The sequence below is a fragment of the Mchenga conophoros genome, linkage group LG11, assembly GCF_057382185.1.
Source record: "Mchenga conophoros isolate Kocher_MC1m ecotype Shallow Benthic linkage group LG11, M_conophoros_male_GT1.1, whole genome shotgun sequence".
Lineage (NCBI taxonomy): Eukaryota > Metazoa > Chordata > Actinopteri > Cichliformes > Cichlidae > Mchenga > Mchenga conophoros.
The window spans coordinates 11,347,052-11,372,996 of NC_140536.1; the positions used below are offsets into that span (position 1 = coordinate 11,347,052).

At 39.7% G+C, this 25,945-nt stretch overlaps 2 protein-coding genes across 6 annotated transcripts in view; one reads left to right on the forward strand and one right to left on the reverse strand.

Annotated features, from left to right (window-relative positions):
• Window positions 1-3,446: 3,446 nt before the first annotated feature.
• slc52a3-2b (solute carrier family 52 member 3-2b) lies at window positions 3,447-12,700 on the forward strand. Of its 3 annotated transcripts, XM_085290897.1 has the most exons (5): window positions 4,561-4,777; window positions 4,865-4,937; window positions 7,433-8,486; window positions 8,591-8,714; window positions 9,290-12,700. In XM_085290897.1, the coding sequence occupies exons 3-5, from the start codon at window positions 7,471-7,473 to the stop codon at window positions 9,500-9,502; spliced, it is 1,353 nt and encodes a 450-aa protein (XP_085147023.1). In that variant the 5' UTR covers window positions 4,561-4,777; window positions 4,865-4,937; window positions 7,433-7,470; the 3' UTR covers window positions 9,503-12,700. The 3 variants fall into 3 exon arrangements, with proteins under 3 accessions (XP_085147022.1, XP_085147023.1, XP_085147020.1); XM_085290896.1 differs by lacking the exons at window positions 4,561-4,777; window positions 4,865-4,937 and adding an exon at window positions 3,447-3,526; XM_085290894.1 differs by lacking the exon at window positions 4,865-4,937 and having other exon boundaries at window positions 4,563-4,777.
• Window positions 12,701-20,552: 7,852 nt separating this feature from the next.
• Window positions 20,553-25,945, reverse strand: part of LOC146563664 (nuclear factor of activated T-cells, cytoplasmic 1-like) — a 61,003-nt gene continuing 55,610 nt past the window's right edge. For all 3 annotated transcript variants that reach the window (XM_085290900.1, XM_085290898.1, XM_085290899.1), the window contains one exon: window positions 20,553-22,570. In XM_085290900.1, coding sequence (XP_085147026.1) covers window positions 22,515-22,570 — 56 coding nt within the window. In that variant the 3' untranslated portion in view covers window positions 20,553-22,514. The remainder of the gene's footprint in view (window positions 22,571-25,945) is intronic.

Genomic DNA, 25,945 nt, shown 5'->3' on the forward strand with positions numbered 1-25,945 from the left:
CTTGGTTGACGTGGAGGTCTAAGACAATGCCTGTGGAGTGGAGTGGTGGTTGCCATTTACCAAAAAGTGGGTGTGCTTAAATTTTCAGGGTATCAAGATCTTGAAAAAGATTCTCCGGCTGACTGTCAAACCTCGGTCCAGATCTTCAGGAAAAGCACTGCCAGTTCTGTCCAAACAGTGGGCCAGGTCATCACCCTTACAGGACTTTTGGCTGGATCGTATGAGTTTGACCCTCCCTTCAATCATGTGTTTTGTGGATTTGGAGAAAGTTTACTGGGGTGAACTGTGGGAGTATGGAGTGTGTCTGTTGTTACAGGCCACGGGGTCTATGTATAATCAAAGTCAGAGCTGTCCACATTTCTGGCACAAAATCAGGCATGTTTTCAGTGGATGTTGGGCTCCACCAGGGTTGAACTTTATCTCTAATCCTATTTGTCATATTCATTGACAGTTGAGGTGGTTCAGGTATTAAGTTAAGATGTTTTATGGGCTGCTCCCTATGAAGGTTTTCCAACCATGCCAGACTGGGAAGAGATCTCAGGGTAGGCCCAGAACATCTTACACTGTTGGAAAGCCTCGTTGCTTTTCTCAAATGGTGCCAAATTTGATGCATTTGTCAGTTCAGAGTTGAGGATGTGGGTTGCATCAATGAAAGACAAATCCTCTCTGTCAAGGCATGCTTGGACAACTGACCGCTATAGCTGGGTCAATGCTTACAGGTGGGCACCAGATGCTCAAAACAAGATTCAATAGCAGTATAAGCTGATTGGCTAATTATTTCCTTTTAAATTCCAAAAAACATTTTGTTTGATAACATTAAACTGAATCTGCCATATTACCTGGTATGACAAAGAAACATCTAAATATTAGGCTAAAAGAACATGTCAGTCACTTTAACTACAGAATGTGTCTGAAGGTCAAGTGTTTATGATAGATTCTCAAAGAAATGTAATCTGTTGATTCTCAGGAACATTGCCCTCCTGTTGGTGACTCTTTCAGACTCCGTTGCAGAGTACACGCAGTACCAAAAACACAGACATATTTATTTAAACATGGGGCCCAGCTGTTTTGAAAAAGAAAGCAGGGTATTGTACTTCTACACAAATATTCATTATGAATCCAGGTCACAGGAGTGCCCTTTAGCCTACTTCCAGTCCTGAGTGGCTTTTTGTTTTGGTTTTTTTTTTTTTCTTTTTTTTTTTTTCAAAACAACTTCTGTCCTGTGACTGGATATCAGTCTTCATTTCCCAGTGATAAACACACATTTATCATGAGGCAACATTTCTTTAACTGGTTATAAGAATGTTTTAAGTTTTAAGGGTGCTTTCAGACATGAGCACCTCTCTGTGGTTTGTGTGTTTTGACATTTTCAAAAACCCGGTTGCCTATTTAATGCTTGATGTAATCAGTAGTGTTTGGTGATTGTGGCCAGCATGGTTCTGTTGAAGTCTTTCGCCCCAGTTTTTATAGAGTTGACAATGAATTGATAAAGAAAGGAGAGGCACAGTTTTCTGCACTTTCAGCAAATATTAATTGATATAATTCAACACTTTAAGAAATATTTAGCTGATTTTGGACTCCACATTTATGCATGTGTGTGTGTCAATGACTGTAGAAAACAGTGTGTGTGTTTGTGTGTGAGTAATAAACTGAAAAGGCTCTTATTTCCCCTTCTGAATATCGTAATGCCAAAAAGATTTTCAGAGCCGAAGGTTACACTTTGATTTCTATCAATAACTGATGTTGCGTGCTGTCGCTTTATCCCTGCTTGAGCTCCACAAAAGTTGGTATGTGCTCTGGAACTCCCTCCTTCCTGCTCTAATGTCTAAAAGTCTGACTCTCCTTCTACCATTATAAGTAAAATCCTTTCTTCATCAGTCAGCCCTCTGCTTCCAAAAGTATGCGCATAGGTTGAAAACAGAAGTTAGTAAGTCTTGGTGTTAACTACAAACAGTGTTGGGGAGTAATAGAATGCATGTACCGGTGTTCGAAGTCGCAAAGGAATGACGTCACAAGAAGGTGATTGGTCACTTGCAATGTTGAACCTGGAACAACATTAATTATGATGATGTGGGAACAACGCTGACACGAGGAAATCAGATCGTCCATTCCGCTACAGTTACCATTTAAAAAGGTGATAATTAGAATACAGTTACTCTGTTGAAATAAACTGATTACACGGCGGCCTTTTCCTGTTTCATATGTTTGGCTATTCCTTCAATCCAAACAAAACACGCAATAAGAGGCTCTAATGTAAGCGTCCTGTTAATGTTGGTGGCGTTAGTTACACAATGGACCCGAAGCCAGGACAACAGAGCCAGCAGTGCATGGGCAGGAATTTATTTCTTACTTGGAAATTCCGACATCACTTCACATTTAAAGAAGAAAGGGATGGGCGAGAGCTGACCATGCAATGCAAACTCTGTTTGCCTGCAACCAAGCTGCTCTCAGCATCAAAAGACTCCACCTCCAACCTAAAGAAATATCTTATTTTTAAAAAACTAACATTAGCCTAAGCCTACTGCAACTACCTTGTTTTAGTTGTGCTAGCTACCTGGGAGATGTGCCACTAAAGTATCTTGGATTTACTATTGCTGTGTGATTTATTACTATTACTGAAGGCTATTCGCCACCGCCAATTCTTTTGTCCTCCACTTGTCCAGGTTCTACAATTTTTTTTCAAGGACACCCTTCACACCATGCCAATATATATCCCGTTTTCAGCTAACAGCCATTTGGGAATCATCTCGTTGGTGCAAAACTGCTATTTTATGACTGTCAGCTGTTGTCATGTCTGGCATTTTTCACAGATTCAACTAAAGAAATGGTGACATGTTATATATTTTTGGACAGGCAAACAGAGAAGAAATTTAAGGGACAGGAGAGATTTTCTTGTGTAGAATTATCATGTATCAAAAGTAATTTGTTTCATATAACAGTCATCAAATTACAAAGAATTTTGTTTTTCAGGAAAGGAGCATATAATACCAGTCAGTGCTGAGGTGGGTGCAAGGACACTCAAATGAAAAGCCATCCAGTGACGTTAGTAGTCAGCAGGGGTCATTCATTTGAGCTGGAATTTGCACTGAACAAAAGCAAGACTGACCCCAACGAACCAGCCAGTCAGAAAGCTGTCCAAAGTCATCTTCTGGTTGGCTAGACTGCCAGAATTTACTCTACCCAATTTGGGAAAAACCTTCATGTTGCTGTAATAATGCCATAGAAGATTTTATACAGGTTTTTATATGACATATAAATTGCCTTTTCCACCCCTTTCTCTACAGTTTCTTTTCTCCGTGTGTACCTTTTCCTGTTATCCAACTGTTTCTACTGCTAAGAACTTTGGTTCCCAAACTGAACCCCTGGCTCAGCCCTCCTCAGTGGTCACATGACACAGATTCTTGTAAAGTACAAAGCCCACATCTCACTGTGCATTCATACTCTATAGACAGTATATCAGAAGGAGACTGCGCTGTTACACGTCTGAGCGACCTTCATTATAACTGACTCTGCTTCCCACAAGCAGGTAGGTGTTCCCTTTGTAATTCAGAATGATAAACAGGTATAAAGTGATTAATGGAAAGCACTTTCTGTCTTTAGTTTTTAGTGTATTTGATTTATGTGAAAGGTTAGTAGATGAAGAGATTATTGTTACTAATAATCTGCATTTTAGAAATACAGGAAAAATTCTTTCATTTTTAATAAACAAATAAGGCTTTTCAGCATAGCAGCTTTCCCACAAAGTTGCGTCTGCAGCTGCTAATCTAAGACTTGCTGATAGTTCTTTGGAGTTCATATAATCCCTGACATAACTGTATTTAAATTAGATGTTAAAGATGTGGATGATTTCATTTTCCTTACGTTGATTTTTTTTTGTGTCAGGTGTATGTGTTACATAGGCTGTAGCTCCAACCTACTCACTTTTGATTTGTCATTTGATTTATTTATGTATTTTTTTTTTCATTTAATTTTGTGTAAAATAAATGAACCAAATAAAGACAATGATAAAGATAGTGATATTAATATTGCAATGCAGTACTGGAACACTACTTCATTTGGCCCGTTCCTATTTTAGCAGTCTTTCCATATATTCAAATTATATATGCCAAGAGTGAAGGTTTTGGCTGCTAAAGTGCCATGTCATGCTGAACTTGACAAACTGGTCTGCTTAGATGAATCACTGCATCTACACCATCTATGACTGTGAAACAGTCATCCATAATCCATAGTCATACAGTGAAAGCATTAGAAATTAGAGAGCAGAAGAATGAAGCCCCAGCTGCATGGAGTTAACTGTATACTATAAACTATAACTCTACTGACTGTGAATCCAAAGGCAGCCGTAACCTTCCTACTCACTCTGCTGCCTGTGTGTTTAAAGGAGGGGAGACCATAAAGTCCCAAGCTGGTTGGAGGAGGAAACAGGAAAGGGAGGAGTTCTTATTGACACCTCCCCCTCCACCGGCTCTCTTTTTCTAAGCTCCCTGAAACACAGAGCGAGCACATGGCTGCCTGGTTTTGAAACCGACCTCACTCATGGTGGTAGAGGACATGTGCGCCTGTGCAGTCCCTCCCCTGGCAAGTGCAGAGGAAAACGGAAGCAGAATGCAAGCCTGTATGTGTGTGTAGAGAGGTTAGAAAAGGGGAGGGCATAAAAACACACACACACATTTGCGGCAGATGTAACAAAAAAAAAGGTCGAATCAGCCAAGAGTGAAGGTTTTTGGAAGGAGAGAAGCCAGGGGAGAGTGGTTTCTTGTTCCTTGTTCTGAAACAGGTAGGATGATTGATTTTGTGTACTTACAGCAGCATAGAAATGATGTATGACGGAAGTAAGGGTGATTGAATTGCCTGGTTATCTTAGATCCTAAAGCCTCAAGTCTTTCAGTCCATCTGTTCTGTGCTGTAGTCCATCTGCTTCCCTCCAGCATTAAAAGGTAACAGAAATGAAAAAATGCATATAAAAATGGTTACAAAAGGCACCAGATAATTAAGTTTAGATTGCAGATCAAGATTAGGAAGATCAGGAAGTTATATCAAGGTAACCTGACGTAACAGCCAGAGATTCTTACTCGTTCCTGATTCACATGACATATAATCTTGTGTATTTTAGAAGTTTGACACAATATATTGCGTTTGTGCTATATAGCCAACCCTAAACGTAAAACATGCTTATATCTTTAATTGATTGGCACTAATTGTTCATAGTCATTATCAAGACTTACATTATTTTTAAAGTTACTTAACAATGATTTCTTTTTGATAAATATGTTTATGTCAGAACCACATGGTGTTTTTATGGGAGCACCGTGTCAGTGTGCGAAAGGTCAGGCATCCATTTCTAGACTGCACATGTGAGAAGGATGGAAGAAGCTTAGAAAGACAAATGCTGTGAAGGTCAATGGCTCCTACTTGAAACAGTGACTTTAAAAAAGTGTAATCAAATGGCAAATCAAGCTGTAATGATGCATGATTTCATTTAAGTGGGTGAACAGGATAGTAACACAGTATATGACGGCATATTGAAATCCCCAAAAAACAGGGATTCCAGATTAGGGGTTAGTGATTAGAACCTCCATGGGCTTGCCAAGTAGAAGTCAGAATCAGAATACTTTATTCATCCCGAGGGAAATTAGGGGTTACAGCAGGCAGCACGCTAATGGCGCATGCGCACTCACAAAGGAACCTTCTGACCAACTTTACACAAACATCACATTGGGCAGACATGTCAGAAGGTAGGCTGATAGGAAAAAAACAACGAAAATACACTACATGAGGTAAGAGGAGGAGAAAAAAAAACTCCACTCAGACTGAGCTCCTAGTGGGAGAACAGTTTGATAAAAGAAAAAACACCTCAGCACAAAAGCACATGACTATCAATACACCATAGAAACACGAGACAAGCAACAGGGCGGGTAAAGGGTAAGAGAGAGCCGGCGTAGACAGAAGTAGAGTAAGTAAAGTTTATTTATATAGTGCTGTTCAAGAAAAAAGATCACAAGACACTTTACAATATAAAATAAGATACAATGACTAAAATGTTAGTAATATATAAAGATAAATAAGACCAAGCCTACACAGTGCATCTCAAACGTTTTAAGGGTATCATCCATGTACAAAGATCTTGGGCCAGATTTACTAAATGGGCAAAAACAGGGTGTAAGCGCAATCCCAAATAGTGCTTATAGGTGTGTTTAGTTTTACAGATGATTTAGAAAAGAGGTGCATTTCTTAAACAAAGGAATTGTCAGCTCATTTCAATATCAAACCAAATGCAACAGGATGAGTTGCAGAAATATCAGCTTCCACTTCTTGCATGCAATTTTGTCACTGCTTTATGTTTGTACTTTTTTTTCTTTTTGCCACATTTGCAACACATCTCAACACCTTAATAACTCTGGTCCCTTTAGTCCAAAGGAACCAAGCTCTATAACTTGGGAACCACAAACAGTTTCCTTTTGTCTTGAACTTAGACCTGGATACCAACAACAACCATTGAACAGCTGAACTCAGAGACCTGATAGTTATGTATGGGTATAGTCGTTCACTAACACAGAGAGGCATCTGATCATGAAAAACTCTCACAACCAAAATCACAATAATCGAGGCGTGATTAAATACAGGCATGTAAATTCAATTCCATTTCAGATATTTAAGATGGGCAATGTTCTGCAGATGATAAAAACAAGTTTGTACAAGACAACCAACCTGCTAATCATAACTGAATGTCCGATGAAGTTACACCCAGATTTCTTACAGTTGGGCGAACTGACGATGAAGTGGATCCAAGATTGTCAGATAACATGAGAACATAGCTGTCAGGGAGATAGAGAAGTGTTCTCTTTGGTATTCTCTTTGCCCACAGCCCTTCCAATTTTTTTGCTTACAAGCAGACAGTTTGACCAAGATGTCATAAAAGATTCTTCTAACATGTGACCCTTATTACAGCAAAATTGCAGAGTATTAAGGCCTTGCCAGGAAAATTTTTTTTTTTTTAAATCAATTTGAAATCTTTTGGATTTGAAATGGGAAGTCCATGCACAAAAACTCTTGAACGCATTGCTACTGAAGCAATAAAGAGAAATATAAAGCTTTATCAACCTGGTTGGATATCAGAGACCTAGAGGATATCAGAGGCTGGTTGAAAATAATTCACAAGATTCTCAAGGTTATTTCTGCTTAAGGGGACAGTATTAACTTATGACACCAATGTTCTATGTGCTGTTTCCATAGAAGAACTCATCTATTAACTTTTGTGTCGAAACAATGAAATAAAGATGATGAAAAAGCTCATTGTCCTTTTGCTGTTGTTTAGTTATGCCACCTTATCTGAAGGCTTTGTTTCAGAGAGAATTTTTTTTTTTAAGGTTTAATGACTGTTCTTTTAAATGCCACTAATCAGTCGCGCTTATGCTGTGTCTCTATGTTTCAGATTCTGTAGGTCTTCATTTGCTCACTTCTGCTTGCATCATGTCGCTGCTGACTCACGTGCTGGCATGTCTGTTTGGAATGGGCTCCTGGGTGGCCATCAATGGGATGTGGGTGGAGCTCCCCTTGATCGTAAATGATATCCCAGAGCACTGGTTGCTGCCCTCCTACCTCACAGTCCTCATCCAAATGGCCAACATAGGCCCTCTCTTCATCACGCTGATGCACCGCTTCCGCCCAGGGGTGCTCGATGAGCGGCCGGTCATCTACGGCATTGTAGGATTGGGCATCGTTGCTACATTCCTTCTGGCTTTCCTTTGGAAGCATACAGTGACCTTCGGAAACTCTGTGCATAGTGTTCCACTGCTGACATTGAGTTTCCTGCTATCTGTGGTGGACTGCACCTCATCTGTTACCTTTCTTCCTTTCATGATGCGGCTGCGTCCACAATATCTCACAACGTATTTTGCAGGTGAGGGCCTCAGTGGTCTCGTGCCTGCAGTGGTGGCACTTATTCAAGGCGTTGGTGTAGTTCACTGTGAAAATGCCACTTTATCTAATAATTCCAACATAACTGACAATGGAATGCTACAGGCCATCTACCAGCCTGCTAAATTCTCTGCACAGGTCTTCTTCATATTCCTTAGTGTAATGATGGTCGTGTGTCTGGTCGCTTTCCTCCTACTCAATCACCACCCAGCTGTGGCTCGTGAGAGAAAAAGCGAACGGTACTTCAGTGGGGAACTTGATCGTGAGAAGAAAGAACAAGGCCTATCTCTGAATGCCCAGACACCAGAGCAAAAGCCCATGATCAGCCCCTCGGAGGCTGGCAAGAGGGAACCTAGGAGTTCTTTCGGGAGGGGGACATATAGTATCTTTGAGGTGGTCTTTATCTTTGTAGTGTTGGCTTGGGTCAATGCTCTGACCAATGCAGTGCTGCCTTCAGTGCAGTCCTACTCATGCATGCCTTACGGGAACAAGGCTTACCATCTAGCTGCCACCATGGGAGCTGTTGCTAACCCTGTGGCTTGCTTCATCGCCATGTTCATACCAATAAGGTGAGCTATAGAAAAACTACAATAATTATAAAATACTAATCAAGACCATAGATCCAAGAAATAAGTTCTAAGTCACCAATAGCTTGTAAATCTTTTCTGTCCAGGTCTCTTGTCTTCATGGGAGTTTTGACCATTTTTGGGACTGGATTTGGAGCCTACATTATGGGCATGGCTGTTCTAAGTCCCTGTCCTTTGCTGGTCCACAGTACCTCTGGAACTGTAGTCATAGTAAGACTCTTTATTTTCTTGCATGTACTTACTGTGTACACAGAATAAAATTTCAGACTTCATGTTCTATCTTGCATCTTATAAAAGCATGAAGCCACCACCCATTTGCAATACTCACTTAGCATTTATGAGAGTTCCTGTGATTAAGGTGTGTAGTGTGACTGACAGGTTTTACAATGTAATGTTAAGTCAGCTTAGTCTCATCTACTTGATGCTGTCATGGAAGAGCTGTGAAAGTCCATTGAATGAGTCAATGAGTCAAACATTCAAAAAGAGTACATTGTTTTTGTGCACTGGCACAGGCAACTATGCCTCCACTTTGCTGTCAGATGTGCCTTTCCTAATACACTTTTTCGGAGCAAAAGTACTTAATACTAAAATGGTGTTAACTGCTAAAATACTTTTTCAGTCACCAAACTGAATAAGAAACCAAGCGGCTACGCACTGAATGCTACTAAGCTAACCAAGCTCCAACCAGGATATTCTGAGCTCCTACTTATTACTTACAGCAGTAAGAGTAGTAGCAGTAAGAGTAAGTCATTCAATGCACAATTCTAACAAATTCTCTGTTGCAGGTGCTGGCCTGGATACTCTTTGTCCTCACCCTGTCTTATGTCAAAGTCATCATTGGGGTGATCCTGAGGGATGAAGGCCACAGTGCCCTCGTGTGGTGTGGAGCTGTAGTGCAGCTGGGTTCAATGCTTGGTGCTCTAACCATGTTTCCACTTGTTGGTTTCTATCAGTTTTTTAAATCGGGTGATGCTTGCAACACTAAGTGTCCAACATAGATGTAAAATGTGTTTAAGTTCAACTCTGCTATACAGAATTCTAGCATTAATTGCACTTGTTTTAGTAGAACTGCACTTATTCCAACTTGTAAGAGAGCTGGCAAGTTATAGATGAAAATCCACCACAGTATCACTCCGTGTTTTTTTTTAACCTAAGTTCTGTTTGTAAATTTCATATACTTTATCAGTAGTTAATGATGTATGAAGTACACATACACCCAGTGCTTAGAAAATTTTTTGGACCACCTCTCATAAAAACAAGAAAACACAAATAATTTCACAAAGTTTGAATTCACACTTTTATACCCAAATCTGAACGGACAAACTGGACCTTATCTGAGAAGTCAGAATCAAGCACAACATTCAACCACTAAAACAAACTTTTCTGTTCAGTAATACAAGTAAATGAGTATAATTTGTCATCTTAATTTTGAAAAATAATTGAAAGACAAGCTTTATTTTTATTTATTTATTTATTTTTTGTGAAACACAAAATTTGAAAAGTCTACTTGCAAAAATTGATGCAGTCTCTTTAATTCATTAAAGAAACATAAAATAATGATATTGGTAATTACCAGTATTATTAATATAGAGCTGCTGTGGCACAAACCTTACATTGGATGGTGATCTAATAAATTTGTTAAGCACTATATCCATCTATAGTGTCTCAGACTACAAAAAGACCAAACTAAATAGTGTTCTGCCACTGAATATATCAATATAATATACAAAACCTTGTTGGTTCAAAAGGTCAAAGCTATTTTACTTGAAGTTTGAGCATCATGTCAGATGATGATGTTCAACATGTACTTTATTGATTTTGCTTTATAAGAAGTTATGGTACTGTCGCCTTTAAAATGTGCCTCAATTCTATAAAATGACCTGGGCATTTTGGGGGATAGACTACTGTGTTGTTTAAATAAAACTACAATGTGCTTTGTATATGTTACTGAAGTGGAGAAACTGTTGAACAATACCAAATAAAACATTTGTTTAATTACTGTCTAAAAAAATTGCAAATTTGCATGTTGTTTTATCCAGAAAATTGCTTCTTCTTTTTGTAATTCATCCCTACACTGAGCTCTATACATACATTTTATTCATCCTCTGAACTATTTAGCCAAGGGTTGCAGGCAGTAAGAACCCTGGACCAGCCACCAGTCCTTAACAGGACTAAGGCAAGAAAATTAAACATTCAGGCTAATTTGCATCTTAGGCAAATTTTGAGAGGCAAAATAATGTAAAATTAATGAAGTGGACACAGAATATCATATGTATCAGTGGATTTTTGATTATGCCACCTACTGTTGCAGCACATCCCACAGGTACTCTATTAGTTTTTTAACTGTTGACTCTGGTTGTGCTGCTGTCTTAGTAACCTTGGACCTGACAGCAGCCTTCGACACTGTAGATCACAACATACTGCTAGCCCGCCTTCAACATTGTGTCGGTTTAAAGGGCACTGTCTTAAAGTTTTTCCAGTCCTATTTGAATAATAGGAGTTTTTCTGTTCACCTTGGTGAACTGTCATCTCCCAGAGCTCCTTTAACCTGTGGCGTACCTCAGGGGTCCATACTAGGCCCCCTGTTGTTTATTCTGTACTTGCTCCCTCTGGGCGATGTGCTCCGTAAACATAATGTGTCCTTCCACATCTTTGCCGATGATATTCAGATCTACCTCCCTCTGAGGTTGAACTGCAATGTTTCTTTGCAGCCGCTACTCTCCTGCTTGTCTGACATTAAGACTTGGATGACTCTTAACTTCTTACACCTTAATGAAAGCAAAACTGAAGTCATTGTGTTTGGGCTTCCTAAAGATCCCAACTTCTCTCTTGACTTTTTGGGACCCCTAACCTCCGATTGCACTTCTTCCATTAAGAGTCTTGGAGTTATTTTTGACAATGCTTTTAAACTTGATAAACAAATCAGCTCTGTAGTTAAGGGATCTTTTTATCATTTACGGATTTTAGCCAAAGTCAAGTCTTACCTTTGCAGGAACGATCTAGAAAGAGTGGTCCATGCTTTTATTACTTCACGGCTGGACTACTGTAATTCCCTCTATGCTGGCCTAGATCGTTCCTGTCTACATCGCCTTCAACTGGTGCAGAACGCTGCCGCTCGCCTGTTGACCGGTTCAAAAAAAAGAGACCACATCACTCCGGTTCTCTGCTCTCTCCACTGGCTCCCAGTTGCTTTTAGGATTGATTTTAAAATCTTACTGCTGGCTTTTAAGGTTTTAAATGGCACTGCACCTTCTTACCTGTCAGAACTCCTTAGTACTTATCGCCCCAGGAGATCTTTGAGGTCAGCCGATCTGATGCTTTTAGATGTTCCCAGGTATAAATTAAAGACAAAGGGAGAGAGGGCGTTTGCTGTGGCTGCACCCAGACTGTGGAACAGTTTACCTCCTCACGTCAGATTCTCCAAAAGCCTAGAAACTTTTAAAACTGCTCTTAAAACTCACCTCTTTTCATTGGCTTTTAGAAAGGTTTAATTTATTTGTTTATTTATTTTTTATTTTGATCAGCGAGGTGTTTTACGAAATTGTGTTCTATTGTATTTTTATCTGTATTTACTGTACAGCACTTTGGTCAGCCTTGGTTGTTTTTAAATGTGCTCTATAAATAAACTTGACTTGACTTGACTTGACTTGACTTGACTTGACTTGACTAGTTTGAGATCTGGTAGCTGTGGAGTACATTTGCATACCTTAAAGTTAATATCATGTTCAAGAAACATTATTGAATTGAATGAGTTCTGGTGCATTATTCTACTGAAAGTGGCCATCAGAGGATGTGATCATAAAGGAATGGACAATCCTGAGCAGCAATACTCAGTTTGTTTAAACGACACTCAACTTGGGCGCCTTAATACCAGCTTTCTTCCAATCCAAGGCCTCAACATTACATCACCACCACCTAAACCACTGGTACAAGGCACAATGGATCCAGGCTTTCATGTTGTTTGATCGAAATTATGACCCCATCCTCCATAATGTGACAGCAGATATCTAAACTCATCAGACCAGCCGATGTTTTTCCAAACTTTGCTTCTCCACTGACTGTTTGACTCAACTGACTGAAGTGTCTCCTGATGTGGGTTTTCTGCTGCTGTTGCCCATATGCTTCAATGTTGTACATGTTGCACATTCAGAGATGCTCTTATAATGATTGGTTAAATAAATTGCTGTCAGTTCTAAGCAGTCTGGCCATTTTCTTGCAGGAAACTGCCAATGACTCTGTAAAGCATAGAGATGGTTGTTCAGGAAAATCCCAGCAGTTTCTAAAATACTCAGACCAATACTCAGACTCAGAAAAGCACATCTGGCACCAGCAACAGATGCCATGTTCAAAGTTTAAATAATTTTTACTAGCTAAAAAACCTCTCAATGGTTTGGCCAAACAATACTTTGCTGAGTTGCTCACCGTTTACAACTGAGTTAGACCCCTCAGTTAATCACGTGCAGATCTTTTAACTGTTCCTAGTTATTGTGGTCCTGTTCTTTGGAACAAGCTGTCTGCAGCCCTGAGATAAATTATATCTATTCATAAATTTACTGTATTTTTCGGACCATAAGGCACACTGTCGATGAATGGGTCTGTTTTCATACATAAGGCGTACAAACTTTTGTTTTATTTTATTATATTTTACTTTTATCACTAACTCAAAGTGTTATAAACCTCCCCTTCTGACTGCACTGAGGCACTGAGCTTCTGCCATGTCATTGGTTTATTAGATACAACATCAACTAGCACTTGAACCTGGTGTAGCAGCTATACCTAATGAAGTGGCCAATGATGTAAAAGACTACATTCATAACAGAAAAGAAAAAAATATCATCAACAGATCGTCGACAGTTGGCAGCACTGATGTACTCCACAGGTCACATGTGTTTAAATGCAGATCAAAGGCATTCAAATCACATGAATTTTGTTTTATGAAATCTAAAAGGTAATGCCTTCACATTGGTCTGCTAAACACTGAAAAATGGCTGGCTTAGAGAAAAAAAAAAGACAATATTTTTAGGCCAATTAGCTGCCTATTTATAGTTGTAATTTACCAAAAACTCTTTGATCTGAATCTTACATATCTATGTAATTCACAAAATCACCACTAGATGTCACTTTTTGATTAAAAAAAAATATATCGCCAAGAACTTCTCATAGCTGCAGTCAAGGCTTAACATTTAAATGGCTGTGGTCTGATTTGAGGGTGTGAGCTCTAAAAAGAACTCTCAGTGTCGCTTTATTGAACCTCAGCTGGTGAATGGGGCACTGACGGAAGATCCTCTGTGGTTAAATTGGATAAATTAAGCAAACCTAAATTAGCACTGACATGTTCAGACATTCACCTGTGCTGAAATACTGATTCTGCCTAGATATTGGGGTTTCCCCCCCAAAAAATATAATTTATACATATATATATATATATGTATAAATTATATATACATATATAATATATATATATAAAAAAAAAAAAAAAATATATATATATATATATATATATATATATATATATATATATATATATATATATATATATATGAATCAACATCAGCAGTATGCATCTCCCCCAGCTTATTAGAGTCAAGGTGCATCATATGCTCGTCACATTAAATCGGGAGAGAATGTCTTATGCATGTAGGTGGATGCGAGAATGTGTGTGCGTGCGTTGTTTTGCGTGTGCATTGCACACGTGTGTTTGTCCTTCCTCTATTCCACATAGACAAACAGGAATGAGGAACTCATGGCCAGTCAGAGGCTGATTCAGATCCCAGTGGCTCTCCGGAGAACATCTGGGGTCATCATCTCCTGCTGTCTCATACTTCACCTGCTCTCCTTATCGCTTCCTGTAGTTTCTGTGACTTATGGCGTGCAGAGTTTAAAAGCTGCACAACAGTTTGGAATCATCTCAACAACAGCTTACTGTCTGAAAACGGAGAAGCATTTTTTGATGCACTCTTTCTGAAACTGTGTAATGATCCAAACGAGCCAAAGAACAATGCATTGAGATTAAGATAAGACTTCAGATCAGAAAGCCTGCTCTATATGACTGTGGGTGGGGTGAGAAGGGGGAAGCATGATTTAGGCAACATAATAAGCAAAAGTGTAAGAGTGCAGCCTTTCTTATCTTCGTCTCTCTCTCTCTCTTTTTCCTTTAAATATTGTGATATCTCCGTTTCCCCCAAGCTCCTTGTCTTCCTCGATTCTTGCATATGGCAGACTTTGTGACAGTAATTTAAATTTAAAACACATGAGGGGAAATCCTAGCCCGCGCTGCTCTTTAATGGGCCGTCATGGGATTGGAGTATGCAGAGAATGATTGAATTTTGTGAGAAGGCCAGGAACGATCAAGTCTCGCCTGACGTTATGCAATCGACCATTCCCCTCTCACAACGCGACGTCTGGTAAAACCTAGCAGGAGGAAAAGGGAGGAGGGGGTTGGATAAGGGTTGGAAACCTCAACGTCTAGACCAAAAAAGAGAAAAACATTTTTTCTTCTAAACGACTCAAGACTTCATAAAAGAGAAACTTGGCTATCATACACACACACACACACACGCACGCACGCACGCACGCACGCACACACACACACACACACACATGTATATTTATATATATATATGTATAAAGCCAAACAAGATGTGATGGGCCACATCAAAAGCAGAGATGGATTGCTTTCAATGGTTGTAAATGAGTCTTTTTACACTGTAATGCATGACATCCTATATTTCCTGACAGATGGAAACATGTGGATCCCATACAAAGCCTGCCACACTGTTTTATTTATGTGATTGTGTCATGTCTGTTTTCTGCGTTTCTCTCCTCACCTGCTTGGCTCACTTTGACAATGTCAAGGCAGAAATTCAACAGACTCTGAGGCACTGATATTGCTGCACTGTCCAAGCTTTCACACCCTCTGAGTAAGATTAAACCCCTGCTATATATCCTCTCAGTGAAGCAGGAGAGGCTACCTTTCCCGTTAAGTCCATTATATTCAAATAGGCGGGGCCTTTTCTTTCTTTATCTTTTTCTTTTTTCTTCTACGCAAACAAGACAAAGTAATCAAAAGTTAAAAGCAAACACTCAAGGAGGCACTTAGCAAAAAAGAGAAAGCTTTTATGATAAAACATTCATATACAGTGCAGGAGACAGGTAATCTTTGAGGATGATAGGGTTGTCTTGTGGTCAGTTTCTGTATAGTATTGCTTGGGGAGTCTTGTAGATGAATGCTCCTAATAACATCCCTGCCCACCCATCAGCTACCAGAGAATGCAGGCAGAGCAGCTAATACCTGAGTGTATTTCTTCAGGGGTGTGAAGTATGCCTTAAAGAGCTGTTGGAGGCAGCAGTAAAGTAGGGTTCATTACCTTGACAGACTGATGACACCTACAGTAAGAATGGCTGAGGTGCACGCACACACATATAAAGGCTCAGTAATGTGCTATCAGTGATGCTGTGCTATGCACAGTAGAATTTTGCATAAATGATGCCCGAGATGCTACAGTCAGTACTGCTTTCATTGTGATGTGGTGATGAGCAAGTCATTGAAAAGTACTCTGTGGTAAATATGCTAGGTTTGCATTTGAAAAGGTTTTAGTGGCCAAAGAGTTTATTTTATTTATTTTGTCGCTGAACGTTGGGTGAGTACAGTATATTGACATCACATCTAACAGCAGCCAAGGAGATTAGCCATAGTAAATACTGGAAACAGGAAAGCAGAATAGTTCTTATCCTAGCAAAACAGCATGATCACGAACATCACAAATTAACACAGTAAAACAACTTTTTCTTATTTTCATTTCAGTGACTTTTAAGACACAAGAAGCTTTGGAGAGGGTGAGGCTGTTTACTAGGAGTGCACTCGCACAATCGAGGGTACTCCTGTAGCCGGTCCCAAGCCTGAATAAGTGGAGAGGGTTGCGTCAGGAAGGGCATCTGGCATAAAATCTTTGCCAACTCAAACATGTGGATCATCAAGAAAGAGATTTCATTGGATGTTACCAGGATGGACAAGATTAGAAACAAGTACATCAGAGGGACACCTCAGGTTAGAGAGGCAATGCTGAGTTATTTGAGAGGAGGGATGGTGGCTAGCTCTCTTATTGTTAAGCCCAGCTTAGATCCTTACCAGATTACTACACAGATATTAGCAGCTGAAGCCAGACTAATACCTGCTTAAATTCTCCAACTTGTAGGAACTAGTTTGAATTCAGAGTTATATTCCATGAAAGATCTAAACATACATCCCTAAAAATTCTTTAAAATATCTTTAAGAACGTTCATATCATCTAAAATACTTCAGTTTTTAAAAATATTTTCAACATCTTCTGTTATTGTTCTCAGTCTTTAGGTTAATTAAACTCAACTGGTTCTGATGGTAACTTTTAATGTTAGTTTAGGGAGCAGTTTAAATTCATATTCACAGATGACAAAGAATTTGTGGCAAGACTTTTACTGATAATTTTATGTTGGGTTTTAAAACTTTATAAGTATAAAAAACAACAACAACAAACGAATTAATAAATAACTAAAGAAGCAAACTCACAGTCCATCGTTTCGGGAAGTCAGATCGCAGGGGTTGCATCTGGGGTCAGCTTTAGGTCACTCTGGGCATCCATTAGTGGCCTTATTTAGAGTCTTATTCCTTTAAGAGGAGTGATTGGCCAGCAAAGACAAAGAATCATTACCTTTGCCCGCCCCCTCCCTGCCAGCAGTCAATAATGAGGGATCATTAAAATGAATAGATGGACATTCCCCTTTTCTCCGGATCCTTATTGCAAAATCAGTGTCAGGGGAAATGAAGATTGAGCTTGGAGAAGGCGTCTAAAAGCCTCACAGTGATTGTCGTGAACTCATCTGCAGTGCCAGGCTCCTTTATCTACTGTAAGAGTCTGCACCTGCCTGAACTCCTGACTAGCAAGGGCTTTTACTGTAGCCCATTAAGAGCATCCCTAATGCGCGCTACAGCGTACTTCAACATAAACATTCTGCATATGTACCGAAACATTTACAGCAAACAAGACAAGAATGATTGCTTTGGATGTCTTGAGGCTTTTTTTTTTCTCGTCCACGAAGAAGACAGAGCTCTCAGAGTGAACTACAAATGTGATATTAAACACTTCGACTTTGATGCGGAGGATAAAGTGATCATGTGATGCGATCGTATAAACAGACACTTAAAGACAATTCTCACTTTTCACATGTCTTAAACTCAAGCATCTGTCCCGTCGCTGAATTTTATAAATCCTTGCACAACACTTCATGCATCACAAGAGTGAGCGCAAATCAAGCTGAATGATTACAGATGGAAAATAAAAGAAGGCACAGGATTTTTCCAGGCCCCATCTGGTTGCCTTTCTGGGCAACCTCTTAAAATGTCTTTTAAAAAGGTGATTTGTCTGTGGATCCGCAATAATGTGATCGTGTCAGCGTGTCTTCTGCTGATCCTGTCACATGTTGAAACCATCCCATAAAAACTGGGTTTGTGTACACCTGTGGAGCTGGGCGGCCCCGCCTCACACACATGTAAACATGTGCCGAAATCCACACACACACACACACACATGGTCCTTATCTTCCTCCTTTATCATCCTAAAGGTAACTGATAAGAAGGTCTGTTTATAGTCATCTGACATATGTTTCAAACGAATAAAAGCGAAAAAAGTCACAGAAACTGACTCAAGAGACCAACAGAGATCAAATGCTGGACTGGCTTATGGGACAGAGTTATCAAAGGTCCCTCAATGTGGTCAAGCAATTATCTCTTAAAGGATCTCTTAAAGTCACCCCCATGGCTCTCTCAACATGCCCTTCATAACAGAAGTATACTGGGGATTTACTGCTTGCAGGTGGCTCATGAGAGACAAGGGCAGGTGCTCCACCACAGTGCCTTTACACTTGCTTCATAAAAGCCCAAATCAAGGGCTCTCTGGGAATACAATAGGGGAGGAAGTGGGACCAAAAAGGCACTATAAATCTGTATAGTGAAACTTCGAAGTCTGACCCCTCTGCCAGGCTTTGTGGACATGTTAACCTTTTTTTGGGGGGGGGGGGAGAAGGCACGCGCTGCAATCATTATAATCAGGGACTGACATTTTCCTTGTCTGGACTCTTGACTTCACAGCAGAGACGCCGTGGCCGTCAAATGACAGACTGTGCTGTCTGCTGCTCACTGGGGCTGTCTGTCAGCACATCAGTCTGTCAGTACCATTAGCAGTTGATCAGATTGTGATCATTTGGTGAGGCACTTGGTCGAATCTTAATCATAATCATGCATACACATGAGGCAGCTATGATGGGGTTTTTTTTATACAAATACATACAATACAATACATGTATTTGATATATTTCGTAAATATAGGATGGAAATCTCCTTGCAGCTAGTAAAAATATGCGGTTGCGTCGATGTTCTTTTTGCATTTGGTTAACAACTGCAAGCAGTTATAATGACTAACAGGTTACGCCCTTAACCTCTGGATCATCACTTTCAGCGCAATCGCCTGGTAAAACCAACCGGTATCCAAACAATTGTAATCTGACTCAGACTGAGTCATTCTTGGAAAAGGTTTGGAAATAACTGCAGTCTAGTTAGTAGTTTGTGGATGTGGATTTCTGTGTATGCACACATATACAGATTTGCAATAGATGGAAATGGAATTGCAATTTTTGCAGATTATTCACTGTATGATCACAACCTTATTCGATTTCTAATTGATGACAGAGTGATAGCACATTCTGTTTTATTGCCCTTTTATTGTTGTGTTAACCCAAAAAAGACTCTTGTGCTTTAAGACTACTGACTGCGAGTGGTGGCAGACTTGGTTTTGAAGCAACCATTTCAAAATCAACCAAGTTTGTAATGAATTTGTTCATGCCACAGCCTCCAACCACTCTTTTCCATAGTGTGACTGTCGCATAAAACTCTGACCTTTGAGGTCAGCGAATGGACATGAATGCACATGAATCCTTTATGTGTCTGGCAGGAGAGATAGCAGCTTCTTGCAAGAAATCAGATCAGAGGAAATCAGATCATAAGCTAAACCCAAGGAAGCCTTTTAACTACCTACAAAAGTGTCTACCAGCTCTTCTAAGAGTGATGAGCAAACACATTGTGAAATAAACTGTGTTCAACACATACACTCTCTTTCCCCACCACATTTATCAATTACACATGCTGGCAAATTAGATTTGGTTGCCCTTGGGCTGATTGTGTCTCCTTGCTTCTGGGCTTTTTGCTAAGCTATGCCATGCTTATATGTACAGTGTTTATTAAAAACGAAACAACTTTTGAGTAAATGTTTAATTTAATTAGGTGCTTATTTCGGCTGTAAATTCTTTATGCTGTGAATTGTTGATTTCCACATCATACATTCAAAGCTTTTCGTGTTTCTATACTTCTAAACAAAAATTTAACCGATAAGAAAAGATTCTAAAGCTGGGTTTGTCCATTGATATTTCACTTTTATGGACCACTGCTTCGGCTTTGGAAACCATAGCCCGGAGTCATTGCGCCACTGTGTCAAAGGGTATGGCGCTGCGAGAGGAAGACTAAGGTAAGAAGGACAGGGTGCCAGGAAAAAGGGGCGTGACTGTATCTGTAAATAGTGGCTCTATTTTGGGCTTACCTCGGTCAAACAGGGGAGCACCGCCTAGGCCTGCCTTCTGTTACTATGGGGATGGGCGCTTCATAACTTTGCTGAACGGAAAAAGTCTGGAGGACTGGCAGGTGGTACACAGGAGCGTGGCACAGATCCCATGACGAGGAGCTGGTTCGCTTCTAACTACCCACCGCTAACAATACTCACTGGAAAACACGCATGTCTCTGCTTGTACTTGGCATATCAGCAGCTTGTTGCATTTTATCCTGCAGTGTTGTACTGTGCAGTGTAGCTGGCAAAGAGAAAACTTGCAAGATCTGAATTTCAAAATCAGTGTTAGAATGCACAGTTTTTCCTCTCACGGACGTCCAGTGATTTAATTGCTGGGCTGGTGCTTTGCTAGTCTTACAAAATTTAGAAAGAAATTTTTAAAAGAAAATCATTTTTGAATGTTTTAATTACTTCTTTATTCAATTCAAACAGGTTAAAGGAAATAGGGACGCTACTACTCAACACAATGCTTTTCTTTTTTTTTTTTTACTTTATTATCAAATATTTGTTAACTTTTTTTTTTCAACAATCAACTTACTCACTTACAAATATAACACTGGGACATTTGTTACTTATGGTCACCAATATGCCATTTATTAGGTCATTTTTGAGAACACATTAAATGTACTTAAAACACATTTCTTTTTTTTTCATAAATATTTAATATTAAAGAGAAATATATTTCACCTTGTGCCTACACAGAAAAGCATTAGAGAGTTGCAACAATTTTGTAGCCAAGAAAGGTAGTAAGGCACAAAATACAAACCTTATTGATAGAGTTTAGTCATGCTATTATAATATATGTTGAAAAATGTATTAGGAAAGCTATCCTGGAAGCTACTATCAGCTAAATGATCCCCAACATCAGTACAGTGTACATGCTCCAAAAGACAGACGACATGGAAAAGACTGCGTTTATGTGAAGAGTTGACAGAAGCGCGTTTATGACACTACAGTGGAAATCAGTCTACAATATTTGGTCTGGAGGCAAGAAAATCGGCTCTGTGTTTACGGTAAAGTGCATGTCTTTTTTTTTCGTATGATGGAACCATCCTATGCTAAAGTCTCAGTCAGAGAAAAAAAAAACTTTGACAATAATTTCACCAAAGATAAAATCCTTTGGTCTACTCAGATCAATTATTGCCAGCTGTAAGTAACAGTCCTGTCAGCTCCTCAGTGAAATCACCTAGATGATGAGGAAAACTGAGCCCGTGGTATAGATTATCCCTGTGCCTATTTACATGCAAACCTGCAGAGCAACAAGTAACAGACAAATCTATAAAAGTATTCCCCTTTAAATCCAGCAGGTACATTTACCTTTGTTCAACAATCTCTCAGCTGGGAAAGAATAAAACTGATACCTGCCTTATTAAGCTCCTGTAAACCAGGAATTTTGATAGGATATGTACTTTAAAAAAAATCCTCTGATTGTCCTTGCATCATTATGTCATGATCTGGGTGGAAAACTGGAAGACCAGGAAAGGATGATGAGGAAATAGGCACCAAGGTGAAAAAGTAAAGGTGTAGGGTAGCAGAAATGCTACAAAATCATATCAGGGAAAGACAGGGGAGGGGGCGGGGGGATAACAAACTGCATGATATGAGCATAAGGCATACATATTTTCAAATACATGTTTATACAAAAGAATATCATACATAAAATTCCGTATAAATGAACAAAGATAATAAGGAAGCAGGCAAAACAAAATTCGAATCAGTTGACATGCTTCCTATAGATGTTCCAGCCTTTTTGTTTCCCTGTAAACAAATAATTGAAATAATACAAAAAAATGTCATAGAAAACTTCAGTCGGGTTTTTACACTGAACCGTTTGCATTTGCCTGACTGCTGCTGCTGCTTGCTGTCAATAGCACTGCTGTAAGGCACCGAGTTGGTTGATGCGGACTGACTGTGCAGACAAATGAACCAAAGTGATGAAGCTTGACACTTATTGTCCCATTAGCTTGTCCATGCATTAACGTACAGATCACACTCGAAATGAAGATTGTCATTTGTTAACGACAGAAAATAACTCAGTCTCTTTGAGTTGTTTGGTCCACTAAACATCAGCTGCGAATTAAGGCAAGTGTAATCGTATACTTTGCCCCTGATATATCACTTCCCTTTTTTCGTTTCTGTAAATATAACATTCTGTTTATTCAAATGGAGCTTGCCAGTGATTGTCAATGTGAGCCTGCAGAGAGTCTGAGACTGAAGAGGAGCGGGTGGCATCGTTAGTTAGGTGGGAGATCCTGGTCAAACTTTTATTCTTTATAATCTGGATCTCTGGCTGTTTTTGTCCTCGTTTGTTGATGCTGCTTTTGGACGTGTATGTGCTGCTGCTGCAGGAGACTCAAATGGTCTATGCGTGAGTGTGCACCGAGATGCTGGAGAGGTCGTTCCTGATGATCTCATTAACTGTGGAAACAAAAGAGAAAGAGGAGATCTTTATTAACTGCTGCCATTTAATGACACGCTAAAGCATTATTACATTTCATGAAAATACTGGCCTTGAAGGGTTGTTTGTTTGAACACAAAGGTTGGAGTCAGAGCCCCAGAACCTCAGGGGACCAGATGCTCCAGTCAGATTTCAAGTGATATTCAAGAGCTATACTTACTTTTCATGGTTAATACATATCTTTTTAAATGTCTCATATATCTTTGATGGGGCTTTCTGAAGGTAAATCCCTGAAGAAATCACCTAGGCTAAATAAATAGGTTTATTTTCTAGGGCATGACTCATTTTATAGAGTGAAGATCAGGGGATATTGGCTTTTGCGGCTTTTGAAGTCTCCAAGTGCAGTAGTTGATCACTTTTGTTTTTATTCATTTCTGCCACAAAAAAGAAAAAAGACCCAACAACAACAACTACTACAAAGCTCAATTACAAGACAGTGACCCACTCGGGTTGTATTACCTAATCTCGACAGATCCTAGCGCCATAAACAGTTTTGAGATCTTTATTATTTCAATTCTGTGCTTGTATATCAAACATTTCCAAATTATTATGTTAAGTCAAAGTACCATGGTTAGGAACAAGTAATGTCTAAATGTATAAAGAAAAAAACATACATTTCACAGAAAATATGGGAGTTCATACTTTCATATTTTTTAAGGTTAGCCTGGTATATAATCTGCTAACGTCTGATTTCAGTATCACTTCATGACTCAGCTGCATCCTGCATACAATTCCCGCTGTTTGCCCTGCAAGCCACTTTGCAACGCCCTCCGCCCCAAATCTGTGACCTGTCTGTTGCCTTGGATACCTGCTCTGTTATGATGGAAGGACAGAGCCATAGTGTCAAATATAAATTACACGTGTTGGCAAATCCTCTTTTGGCTGAAGTCTTCCTAGCTACTCTAATGTTTTCTTATTAGCGAACTCTTTAAACTTTAAACATGACAACATCTCAGACAGCAACACTACACTGCATACTTGACATCAGGACATCATGGACATCAGAAGCCACAGTCCAAACATATCAATGTCATTAACAACTCATTTCGGCTCCATGCGAATATCCCTGTTTTTAGTCATCGTCTTATGTTTCCTGCACCAGTTCCTGTGCCCGCGCTTTTCCCACAGTCGGGCAGACAGAGATCAGTCCCCTGCCTTTATCTTCTCTGTGTTCTTTGGCAAAACAGAGGGAAGTGACTGAGAAGATGGCGAGGACCCTGAGACCTGTTGCTCGACAAAAACAAGAAGCCTCATAGTCACAGAGCTCGCCTTGATAAGACAGGCCGATGCAGTCTGAGTCTGCTGGAACCACCATCGGAGCCGAGACAGGAAGTCCACCCACTTTGAAGTTCAGAGTGGGCCCGCGTTTGTTATCACTGCATACTGTTTGGTGAATTATGAAGCATCAGCATAGATCAAGATAAAAACAAAACTGAGAAAAACTTATTTGGAGCTCCTTTTGTACTATATCATTTAACTGCTGCTTGATTTCAGTTAAGTGTGATGTTGATGGCTGAGGTGCTAATAAAAAAATGTTTTGCTGAACTGATCCATGCAGAACAAATGGCAGAACCACCAAGGAAAGAAGGCTGAAGACATAAATAATGTTTGATTTAAAAGACACACAAGCTCTACAATAATAGCTGTCCTTGTTTTATGTATGCAAACGCCCACCTTTTCACACACACAAACAAGCATGCACACACACACACACACACACACACAAGTTGGTTGGGACTCCCCTCCCTGAACAGGAGGAACTCCCATTGGAAAAACTCAACCTGTGCCAACAGTGTTGGCTGTTTTCAACCCTGTTCCGCTCCGGGCTAAACAAGCATTTACATGCTGTGGTTATTTTTAGATCCACCATTGCAGGACACGAAGGAAGTGCAAGCACATGTATGCACAACGAAATGATCACAGAGAGGTGAGAAAACATCGCCAGCTAGTTCTTAAGAAGAGGTGGGAAAACCCGACGGTTCAGCAGCAGAAATATATCATTCATATTTCTGAGATTAAAAGTGGTGGCTTCTTTTTCTTGATTTCAGTCACTGTTCAAAAAAAGAAAAAGAAAAAAATCGTGACGTCTCTTCCTCCCACATATTAACTGCAGTGTTATTTTGATGCCCTTTATCAACTAATACTTTCCATTGGCAAGCACAAAGATGTTCCATTCTGAAGAAATAGTGACAGAGAAAAGAAAGGTAAAACACTGGCCCATGTGTTTCATTTATGTACTCTGTCAGCAACGTGAGAATTTTAGAAGCAGGATGTGGCCAACTGTTGCACCACAAGACAACACCAAGATGCTATTTATAGCATCTTAATACTCATGTCACTATTTAGTTGTGACAAGTTCTGGGAAACAAAGACCTTTTAAAGAAAACTCACAGGTAATGTTTTTGAGAGAACCAAAGGTCTCGCATGTCACGCATCTTTTAAAAAAACAAAATTAGTTGAAATGATCCAGTTTTAGCTAAAGACTTTTATTTTTTACTTTTCTGTCCTGAGCTTATGTATCTTTTTTTTTTTTTGAGAAAAAATGAACCAGAAAGAATTATCTCTCTGTTTTTCCTTTAATACATTTTTGACTCTGTCTTACCGTCCTTGAGGTGACTAGATAACCACAAATATGCAGCAGTGGGGAAGCTTGTCAAGCATTCGGAGGAACATTTAGTTCTAAATGAAATTTGGCTTAAAAAAATCTTCTGTTGCACAACGTGGGCTGGCAAGTGTGGATTATAAGATTTCTTCAGCAAACCTTGTAAATCTACGTGTAACCTTTGAAAAAGATTGCCAGAGGGCTATTTTTCCACTTTCGTGATCGCTATATGCTATTGTTAAAAAGAAGATTCCATGTAATGTTACAATAACGAAAGCAAAGTGGCCTGGCTTCCCTCTCAACAGCACTGGAAACTTTTTTTTTTCTTTTTTTCAGTTGCCCAGGTTAATAATGGAAAGCTGGGAGGATACCCTCTCGTGAATAAACAAAAACAGTGGAAAACTGAGCTCCAAATATTCCCCTGCTGAAAAAAAAGAACGAGGGAAACAAAAAACACGTGCCCTGCTAGGCTTAGTTAAACAGAGTGGCATCCTTTATTAAGCTTCCCTGCCAACGCAATCGGCAAACCGCAGCCTGGACCTGTCAGGACCTATACTCCAGACTGGGTGGCTGGGAGATCTATTTCAGGCAGGTGTGAGAGTGACACAAAAATATGACTGCACTTTACTGTGATGCCAGCCAAGGTGAACAGCTCTATGGACAATTCACCTTTGTGAGGGCCTGCCAGTGTGTCTTGGCAGGGAAAGTGGCTAATTGCTAAATCCCTGCCTCC

Coding starts and splice junctions, on each gene's coding strand:
- slc52a3-2b (XM_085290896.1), top strand. CDS start 7,471: ATGTCGCTGCTGACTCACGTGCTGGCATGTCTGTTTGGAATGGGCTCC. Junction 8,487..8,590: donor GCCATGTTCATACCAATAAG/GTGAGCTATAGA, acceptor TTTTCTGTCCAG/GTCTCTTGTCTTCATGGGAG. Junction 8,715..9,289: donor CCTCTGGAACTGTAGTCATA/GTAAGACTCTTT, acceptor TCTCTGTTGCAG/GTGCTGGCCTGGATACTCTT.